Source organism: Argiope bruennichi, chromosome 3 (assembly GCF_947563725.1).
Source record: "Argiope bruennichi chromosome 3, qqArgBrue1.1, whole genome shotgun sequence".
Lineage (NCBI taxonomy): Eukaryota > Metazoa > Arthropoda > Arachnida > Araneae > Araneidae > Argiope > Argiope bruennichi.
Window position 1 is genome coordinate 53322927 of NC_079153.1, and position 11252 is coordinate 53334178.

The window sequence follows — 11252 nt, forward strand, 5'->3', positions numbered from 1 at the left end:
AATTATCTTTAAAATGATATATAGGAGTTTGCATTTTATGAAACGTTACATTATATAAGCATACAAAGTTAGAAAATTTAAAAATTTTGAAAAGTGTCCTCAATTTTGGCCACCACTGTAAGTGCCATGTACTGACACTAAAATTATTCTTTTTACCCGGATTTTTTAGCATAATAATTAATAAGGGTTAAGATTAAAACTTCTTATGGATTTAATATAAAACTTATCAATTATTATTACTAAACTTAGAAGTATATATATTTCGCTTTGCCTTATATATTTGAACCCCGAAACATGAAACAAAGCGAAGAAATTCATTTCGATCTCATCTGAAGATCACAAACAAGGTTCTTTGTAGCAAAATATCAATCATCATCAGGTATCAAAAATATTTGACTTCTTTGTAATAGTGGTAGTTCTCTATCATCATTAACTGAAAGACATAAAATCAAAGAAAAAATCGTAATGGAATAGATGTTTCCGCAATTTACTTTTTTTCCTCTTGAATGCGGAAAACGTTAATTTCCGGAAGGGCTTCCCTAACGACCTTCTCACGTGCGTGGAATTGAAGAAAACAGGCTATATATATTTTTTTTCTCATAGCACTGATTATTTTTTCTGTTTCTTAGGATAGTGATTTTAAGTCTTTAGTATTTCTCGTACCATCATGAAATCTAAAAGAAATTGATACCCTGTTTATAAAGATCTCATTTATCTGCTACAGAAATATGTGAATACAATGAAGCATAGCAATCTTATTTATTTTTGTTGGATCTGTTTCTATAAAATTACATTGGAAGAAACGACATGGAAATAAATAAGTCAGATAAATTACATTTGCAGAAAAAAGAATAAGATTCAGTCACCATGTCAGAAAGATTTAAAATTTTGTCACCTATTACTTTTGAATCAGAAATATGAATGAAAAAAACTGTAGTGTTCCTGTAACAGTAAATTACAAGTGTTGGCAGAGGTAAATTGCAAAATTGTAGTTATTTTTAAAAAGACTATAAGCATTTCATCTATTGCTGGTGGTTTTTCATTTTTTTAAATAATGGTAGTATAATCAAATCCTCTCTATATATAAAACGCGTACGTGGGCGCAAAATCAGGGCGAATTTATTAAATGCCGTTTGGCAACACTTCCACCTCTCCCGGGAACAACAACATGCGGTTTGATAAGATTTCAAGCGAATGCTATTCTTGCATCGGTTTGAAAATATTTTAAATAAAAAATTAACAGTCATAAAATGGACAAAATTTTATATGCTGAGCTTAAGTCGTGCAGTGTTGATTTTAAAACGAAATCGTCGAAAAAGAGAAGACAGGTCGAATGAAAATGCTCAAGAATCGTTCATAAGAAGATCCAGCTGTAATGAACGAGATAGGATTAAATGTTTATGTGCACGGAGCGAAGTTACTATAGGACTATAGTTGTGGGACTATGTCAGGACTCTGTCCTTTTTGCCAGAACGTTACAGGAATAAATTGAATCGGAATATGTCTATTGCTAGACTAAAGTGGTTTAGTAGGTGGCGAGCGAGCGAAGCGATCCGAGAGGAACTGCATTCCTGGGGATTGACGAGCATAAGCGAGCAGGGGGCGGACCCCTAGTACAATGTTCAAATTGTGGCATGTCTATCCCTAGTGATCAATGGAGGATACATTAAAATAATATTGATAATGATGAAAACCTATAGAATTAGGGATTGAAATCTCAAGTGAAATAAAAAAAGCGATCGAATAATGAATTTAAAAAGATTAAATTGCTCGTCCAGTTCTTTTTCGAACTGCAAAGATGCAGCTAAATCGATTTTAACCCTTCTTTGCAAGATTTTTTTCCTTTTTTTTTGTGAAACAAATCAGGGCGATATAATTCATGCTTTAGATTAAATGAAAAATATTTTTTTAAAAAAACCTAATATAAATATATAATATAAAATAATTAAAAAACAGTATGATGGAAATACCCATCATCCTGCAAATTTACATGTTAAGTTCAGTGCAAAATCTTCAGTGTCACTCTCTTCTAAATTTCTCCTCTCATTTTCACTTTTATTAGGAAAAAAACTCAGATTAGTTATAAAAAATATTCAAGAAATCGCACGTTTCTTCCAACCACAACAAACAGTGGAATGACAAGTTCAAACCAGCTATAATGATTTGCCATTTGATTTTTTTTAACAGCTACATTCCTTATTACGCAATAGAGGTGAAAAAAAAGTTACCAGCAACACTTTTAGTAGGAATAAAACTCTGATTAGTTACAAAAAATATTCAAGAAATCGCACGTATCTTCCAACCACAACAAACAGCGGAATGACAAGTTCAAACCCGCTATAATGATTTTGCCATTTGATTTTTTTTAACAGCTACATTCCTTATTACGCAACAGAGGTGAAAAAAAAGTTACCAGCAACACTTTTAGTAGGAATAAAACTCAGATTAGTTACAAAAAATATTCAAGAAATCGCACGTATCTTCCAACCACAACAAACAGCGGAATGACAAGTTCAAACCCGCTATAATGATTTTGCCATTTGATTTTTTTTTAACAGCTACATTCCTTATTACGCAACAGAGGTGGAAAAAAAAGTTACCAGCAACAACCAATTAACAGTACACCTATTATGAGTACGATTTTTTGTTCATTAAATGTCATGATGGAAATTTCCATCATCATGCAAAGAAATCAAAGAACTGTTTGTGTTTTTTGTTTTTGAAAAAAGCCAAAAGTAATTCTTTTTTCTTTTTTTTTTAAAGAAAGAGAATTTGTGGCAAGATCATGTGTATGTTTAAAATAAATATTGCAGTAAATTTAATATATCTTCGAGCATGAAATTATGTTAGCTTTTATTGGAGTCAAAGAATGAACTCAAGGGATTGTATTGAAATCGTTTACAGTTTGAATAGTTTATTGAAGTAACTGTTAGTTTTCATGACGAATTAATGTGAAATTATTTCAGTGCTATTTTACACTGTACTCTGTTTCATTTGGTGGTAAACTAATACAACAACAAAAAATAAAATAAGATAAAATGAATACTAAATTCTCCAAATGCTATTAATTCGAATCTTGGTTCTAAAACATCCTTACTTAATAGTATATAGTTTTCATTGAGTGAAATGGTGGTAAAGGTTATAATAATAAGGAGTGCACCAAAATAAAGATAAAAAACTAATCAAGGATTACGCGAGAGAAATGAAAAGATTCGAAACCATTGCACCACAGCCTACCTTTTAGTATTATGCTCATACTAGTTTGAGGAATGGTGTTCTAAACACTTACAATTCTATCGCTCACCAAATATTCAAGTTTGCATCAAGGTGAAACAATACAAAATAAAAATTATTGAATTCATCATTTTCTTATTATGTTATGCTATTTAAAAATGAATATTTAAGTGTGCTACAGATTAGAAAGACTTTTTTGGTCTAATACCGAATCAAATATCTAAAAATATTAAACATTTAGTTATTGATTTCCAGGGCTTAAATTAATTAAAAGACTTCCAGTAAACGAAATCTTTCATGCATTTATAGTTAAAATAAAATACAACTTAACCATATAAGCTAAATATTTATATTGTATGCATTTATAAATAATGACAGATTTTGGCATCTTGCAACCTTTCAGAAACCCTGTTGTTGTTTCTTATGGCACTTGCCATAGACTAGCCCGCTGTTACGAAGACAGCGATTTTTAAGCCGGTGGGGGAGTGTCTCTTGTTTTTATAGTAGTGCCATCTAGGGCCAAGCGAACGACTTAAAGAACGACATCACAACCCTTTTTACGCTGCGGACTTCATTCACATTACATTCACTCATCCACATATCGTAATTTAGATATAAATCAGAGAACGATCACCCCTGATCCAGTACCCCCAGTGGTATTTCTCTCGACATGGAGAATTTTGTGACCACGACAGGTTTATACGCGCGTCAGCCACCGAGCACGCATGAAATCTCCGGTCGGCGGGGTTCGAACTCGCAACCTAAGGGACGCGAATCCAACTCTCTACCAACCAGGTTATCCCAGCCTTTTTCACAAACCCTTCTTTTAATAAATTGATTAGAATAATTTCACACTTTTAATTTAACATTATATTTTATTTAATGTTTCGCTTTGTGAAAATTCATGTTTTATTTATTTATTGTGAATGATGACAGTGCTGTATCCGTGTTTGCACATAATATTCTTAACGCAGTTGTTCGGCGTTTATAAATACTTAAATAATTAATGAAGCAGCTAAGATTCTAATGAACATAATGAAGCAGCTAAGATTCTAATGAACATAATGAAGCAGCTAAGATTCTAAACACTAAACAAAATGTTAGTAACATTTTGATACTTTACAATTCATAGAATTTGTATTTATTTGCCAGGAAGGCTAATATTTTTTTTTTCAATCGACATGCTTGCGGCCCTCATCAACCTAGTGAATCTAGGCACTTGCTTAGTCAGAAATTCATTACTGATATCACACATATATCACATAATTTACCACAATATAACATTCCAAATAGCAACCTCAGTTTCGTATATTCCGTATATATCGAATAAGCCTTGAAAAAAAAAATGGGGAAACTGTTACATAAATTGAGATCCCATTATAGAGCCATTAGAAATGTAAGTTTTCTTTTTTAAAATTTGAAAGATATTCGCATTTAAAAGGATTAACTATTTTACGAATCTGCAATATTTTTTCTTTGTACCTTTATTCTCATAATATAGAAAGGAACTTTACAAATATTTATAATGGAACCGAGGCCAAAGACTTACGTTTTTCATGATAAAATTTACAACTTTGGCAGGAGAAAAATAAACGTTCTAGAAAATACAAAATTGTTAATTCTACCATTACTAGAAATCTGATACAGTTTTTTTTTTTTTTTGAAAAATTTCATATCTTGTCGGAAATATCCTACTTGTCAAGATTGAAGCGAGTGAATGAAGTTAGTGTCTTTCTAGTAGATCGTGGAGCGAGCTCTCTAGCTGTGTATTCTGAGAGAAATTTCTGTTTTCAATTTAGTAATTTTCTGCCTGCTTATGTTGCGAGTTTCTGCAAGTGCTGTGTTCTTTTTCTCTTCATCTTAGTTGCATTTTTGGTACCTGCGTTACGTGTTTCCTTTCCGAATGCAGCACCGTCATCTATTATCGACCGTGTTGGACATGGTGAATCCTACGCTTACCGAGTAATTTTTCGTACAATATTAGGGACGTGAGATATTTTTCCCTGCCATCGGCATTCCATATGAGAAGGTTACTTGTAGCAAAGTATGAGAGGGGATATTTAAACTCTTATTTTGTACCTATTTTTTGAAGAATGTATTTTATTACAAAATAGCTATTTCTTTTTTTCCTTCAAAATTTAATAAGTAAATTCTTACCAAAAGCATTGATTTATTAAATTGAATTCATTTTCATAAAATTTTTTTGAGGTGAAAATTGTAAATATTTGTGTTGATGCCATTTATTTTGCTTTAAAGCGGATATGTTTTGTAGACTGATCAAGTGGTTGGAGATGTTGCATTGTTATAGAAAATGTGCATAAAAAGTTAACTTAATTTTACGTCAGCATTAGTAAACCACTCTAAACACATATTTTTATTTGTACTATCAGAAACATACTCTGTGTCTTAACTTTGATCTTGTTTTGAGACTTGAAAAAAAATTAGGTACTTTAAAAAAATTTCGCCAAATTATAAAAATACACTCAAGTGCATAAATATATGTATAATAAATAATGAGTACAAATGTATCCGAATCACATGCTATATAGTTTGACGATTGAAATCGCTTGAAATTGTTTTCCGTTGTGTTGGACAGACAAAGTTTTGATTGATTTGAAATAAAATTATTTTTTTTTATTTAAATGCATTTGTAATCTCTTAAAAGTATTTACAGAGTTTTCAGGCATTTCATTTTCCAAATTATCTTCTGATTAAATTGAAAACTAAAGACATCTTGAATATTGTATTCTTTTGCATTTCTTTTACATTTTCATTTTTTAGTTCCCATTTCAACCGTTGCAACAAACGAAAGAAAAAAAAAGAGCATTATATTGTTCTAACTGTTATTCATGCACATTTAGTTATTTCATACATATTTATCATCACCATACATGCTTAAACTATTTCTTATTCTTTTATTTTGTTTCTATTTTAACTCGAAATGAAATGTAAAAGAAAAAAAATTGGGAAAATGGTTTAAATGAAAAAGTTGATGACAACAAAAACAGAGTGCATTAAAACAAATAAACGAAATTATACTTCTTGATGGCAACTTTTTCTCCCGTGTCCAGTCTTTTCCCGAGGACCACATCACCGTAAGTGCCGTCACCCAAATGACTCAAGGTCACATATTGGTTCATAATGTCCAGTCGATGGTACAGCCATCAGCGCCTGAAAGATGACACACTTGTAATGAATGAGTCTTGTAAAAATTGAAAGCTAAATCCCAAATAACGAAATAAACCGTGATATCTTATTACCTCTGTTTTGTTGTCAGAACTTCAAGAATTTAAATATTCTGCTCAGGTGCAATCATCGATCCATACCTTTCAATCAGATGATGAATGTTAAATTTAACAGTGGTTAAACTTCTATCACGTTAATGTTAAAAAAACCAATTCTTGAAAGTTTTCTACTTTCCATGCTTTTCCAATAAAAAAAATCAGTAGCCGATTCTTCAGTAAAAAAAAATTCTTCCAATGCACACAATACATATATATAGGTTGGAAAGGTAATTGCACAAAATATCTCAACTGCTAATAAAGGAGTGTGTGTGTGTGTCTGTGTTGGCGCTCTACAGAATATAAAATTTGATTTAGAACTATCAAATTTGGCCCTGATATACTTTGAAGAATAAAATTGTGTATTCCAAAGTGATTTTTTTTATAAAAATTATTGGGATTTTAAATTAACTATTAATTAAACAAAAATTCGTTTTTTTTTCCATGATAAATCTCGTAAAAATAATATGATACAAAACTAGTTTTTATCACCACTTAAAAAAAAAAAAAACTTATCTTTTTCATGATAACAATTTACCTGCCATCTGAATTATTCCAAAGTTTGAGTAATACTTTAAAAATATTTTTTTGAAACATATTGTTTCTTGTTGCAGCGAAATACAGTTTTCTTTTTTTCTTTCTTTTTTTTCATTATATATTTAAACGCACGTTTTTTCTTCCATTGTTGAAAGCTAAGGAAGGAAGACTTTGTTTATAATTTTTTGACCTAACGGTTTACATGAGGAATCAGAAGATGAAATTAGGTTTCCTCAAATGATAAGGTGCAATTTGAAATAGATTATTCATACACTTAAATGTTTTTATGGTGCAACGATATCATGATACGTGACGGTAGTAATTATGTTCCTGAACACGAAACACAGAATAGGTGTAAGGTCTAAAATAAAAAGTTTTAAAAATCATAACAATCTAATGCATAAAAACCATGAATATCACGTTTTGCTTAAGAGAGTTAGTTGGAATTACATTAAACCAATATTCCCGGCAGCCGGCTAGTCACCAAAAAGAAGCTAGTGATAAACAGACAGAAAAATAATTTATTAAATTTATTTTTAAATTTTAATAAAATAATTGAAACCAAAGTAATTTTCTTAATTATTTTTAACTTTTCATGTACGAAATGCTCATAGAGAAAATATGAAATTTGCACAAAATTCGCACGCGAAAATTTGAGGAATCTTCACGCTCTATTTCAAGGGACCCTGACTCCCAGAAAATTACTTTTGAAAATATATTTGTTTAACTGCCTGCATATATATATACACAAGCATAAAGATTCAAAAATACAAAACGTTCTGCAAATAAAATTTTGCTTGCAACGATTAAATTTGAGACCTGTTATTTTGTTGTTAACAAAAAGCAGTACTATTTTTCAAAACAAGAATTTGTTACTCTTATAATGATTTTATTACAATTAATATTTTTATTACTAGCTCATTTTGGTAAAATATGATAATTATTTGTTAAATTCGTTACATTTTATAAAAATGGTCTATATTTACAAAAATATAATAACTAATTTTGAAAAGATGCAGCACTTTATAAATTTAAATATCAAAAAATACAGCTTGTATAAAAAATATGCCTCATTAATCTTATTTTAAATGGAGCTGGTTCTACTTAAAGCTCATTAAAAATATTATCAAATAGTTGGTAATAACATTTTAACAATGAGCTTTAATTTTCAATGGCATAAAGATTAATACAACCAAAAATGTATTTTGTAAATTTCAGCATAACAATCATGAAAACTCATCTACAATTAGTGAATGGATGATTTATTTATTTTTATTTTAAAGCTAATTTAAAATAAGAAGAAAAAAAATGGTAAAGAAATTTTAAATGAAAAAAATATGATTAGCAAATAATAACCCAAATTAAAATATCGCTTCATATTTTTTTAAAACATAGCGATTCATTTATAGAAATTTTCAAACTGCAATGATATAAATTAAAGTCAGTTTCTCTAAGATGTATTCTTTCCGAAATAATAACAAAATATTTAGGTCAAGCCGGTTTCAAGTCATTGCTGAAAATAATTAATGAGTTAGGAAAACATTTTGAAATAAATCTATTTTTTTAGTTGAACTTTTTTATTAATCACTTCGTAAAAATAAAATGATGGCAAAAGCTCAAATAAAGATACGATAAAATAAATATGTTTTATTAAAAGTTACTAAAAATGTAAGTAAAAAGAAATTTTGTATAAAAAAGAAATAATATTCAAAACAAATTTATGGTTGTCTGCCAGAACCTGCTTATCGTTTAAAGAAAGAAAAATAACATCTTGTTTCTTTTAATTTGGTACGAAGCAATATTATTATTAGTTTATAAACTGGTTAAGTTTACAACTGTTATTAATTTACAAACTAAATTCAATAAAAAATTCTATTTACAAGAAAGTTGCTTTTTCATATCTTGAAATATTTAGCTTTCTCTGATATTATGGACATTGTAGAATTCAAGTGATCTTTATTTAAAAAAATTTATAAAACCAAATTTTCATCGAGAAATTCTCTGACATATTAATTCTTTATTCTAAAAATAATAAGTTAAAACTCAAAAATAGTAATAATTTCTTCAGACAAATCTACAATAGCAAGAATCCAAATAAAAATACTAATCAGAAAAATGAAAATATTTCGAGAAATACCTGAATTAATAATTAAATCGAAATGGCGAATTTTTATCCAGATTAAGTTTCAAGGTTACAGAGAGATTATGAAAATCGAATTATTTCACTTTCACGTTCTTCTTTTCCTCTACTCATTTCAACAAAACGGGAAAGTTGCACTCCTTACAACAGCAGATTAATAGTTTGCTGACCTAAATATGTAACTATTCCAAGGCAACAAACAACAACCCTTAACTTCCTTCACCGCGATATCGTCAGTGGCAAAAAACTCAGTCGAGTCGATTCCTTCTGGCCTGAAGCACATCGATGGAAAACTTCAGAAGATGTCATTGATCCATTATTTTTGAAAAGGAAAGGAAAAAAAGTGCAATGATCTTGTGTATATATTTCCCTCGGTTTCTAGGGAGACACCAATCAATAGACAAAAGCGTTCCAGGGTGCTTGCGCAAATCTAATGCTTAGATACATTATTTACCTATCACTGTTGTCAAAACTCGTCATTAACATTTTCTGAGTCTTGCAAGGCAGGTAAGGTCGGAGTCATAGTAGTTTTGAAAGAACTCGGCCACAGTCATTGACTAGCACTGGGTTAAAAACTAAATCATCAATAGTGAATGTAAATTATTTTCAAATGGAGTTTTTGAGATCAAAATCAAGAATTTAGTGAACAAAAACCTTGAAAAGGTAGTCTGAAATATACTGTTTCTTCTCAATTTTATTTAAATAAGAACGAATTTTGATGTGTGGTCAGTTTTTTCGTTTTGTTGAAATTAAATTATCAGCAATTAAATTAAATTACTTAAGAACAATAACATCATTATTTCAAGTACAAGATAAAAAAAACTGTGGAAAAAGATTGTATGAGATATTTAAATTAAAGAAACAAAGAAGTATGATTACAAAAAAAAGTATAAGAACTCACGGAAGTTTAAAGCTCGGATATCAGTGAAAATCTCTAATCAGGATTTCTTTTGATGATTATTACATTTTTATTTGTATAAAGTTCTCGTACGACATTTTTACACATATTTTTATCGTAAAAAAATTTGTAATTAATTGTTATAGTAAAAATTGTTGCATTTGAAATTCCGAAGAAGAATTATTTGGTTCATAAAATTACTTTAAAAAATTGATCTTATATATCTTTATCGCCATCTCTCACAGTAATTCTATATTTAATGGTATAAATTACAGCCCGGCTAAATAACCTTCATATCCATTGAGTTCCACATTCTGTTCTCAAGTCTAATGATTTTCAGACTTTATAAATGCTATATCAACCTTAAAAATTTCCATTTAGTCGGACTATTTAAGGAGTTATTGAACCAACACAGATAACTTGTATTGGCACAATCAGTCACTTAATACAATTACGGATTTTCGATTTAAAAGATTAGACTACTAGAGGTTATTGGTCTGAAGGAAGGGGGCCAGAAGCAGGTTGATTAAAAATTATTATCAGGCCTGATTGTCAAATAAGAATTTGCAAAAAATGGAAGTTTTATGAATTATAAAATATAGGATAATATTAGCACTTTTTCAAGTATAATTGATAAAATTCCTAACTGTTTATTGCGGTCATTTCATTTGAAACAGTTTTTACGAATACCAAGGATATGCTTAAATATAATCTTGTACAAACATGGATTACACGAAATTATGAGTCCTAATAAATAAATAAATAATATATACATTTTCACAAAGTTAGTAAAATAAAAAAAATTAACTCTAAATAAATTATTAACATATTAAAGAAGCTAAAGATATGTTGAAATGTGAAATAAAATGGACCAGTTTATAAAAAGAAAATTATTGCAATTTGTATTACTTAGAACTGTAAAGTACAGAAATCTGCCACTGACTTTATACAAGAGTGAATTATAAAACAGTTCTTACTAATAAGACCTAAACTTAACTTCTAGATAATAAAATGTCTAAGTAAAAATCTTCGAGATACGTAAAAAAATTTTAAATCCTCGTTATTCTCACTAAAACAAATATTACAATTAAAACAAATATAGCAATAACCTACCAAAATTTGTTTTTTAGTTTTTTAATTCCGAATAACTCACAAAATTTGT

The 11252-nt window shown here is 29.2% G+C and overlaps 1 protein-coding gene across 2 annotated transcripts in view; it reads right to left on the minus strand.

The window, feature by feature from the left end:
• LOC129963535 (serine/threonine-protein kinase ICK-like) overlaps positions 1–9485 on the minus strand; it is a 42541-nt gene extending 33056 nt beyond the window's left edge. The window contains exons 1-2 of one of the 2 annotated variants that reach the window (XM_056077974.1): positions 9190–9485; positions 6274–6405 (exon numbers count right to left, since the gene is read on the minus strand). In XM_056077974.1, the coding sequence (XP_055933949.1) occupies positions 6274–6374 (101 nt within the window). In that variant the 5' untranslated portion in view covers positions 6375–6405; positions 9190–9485. Of the gene's footprint in view, positions 1–6273; positions 6406–6494; positions 6561–9189 lie in introns of those variants that run through there. The other variant, XM_056077975.1, reaches the window with a different exon arrangement.
• Between the last annotated feature and the right edge of the window lie 1767 nt (positions 9486–11252).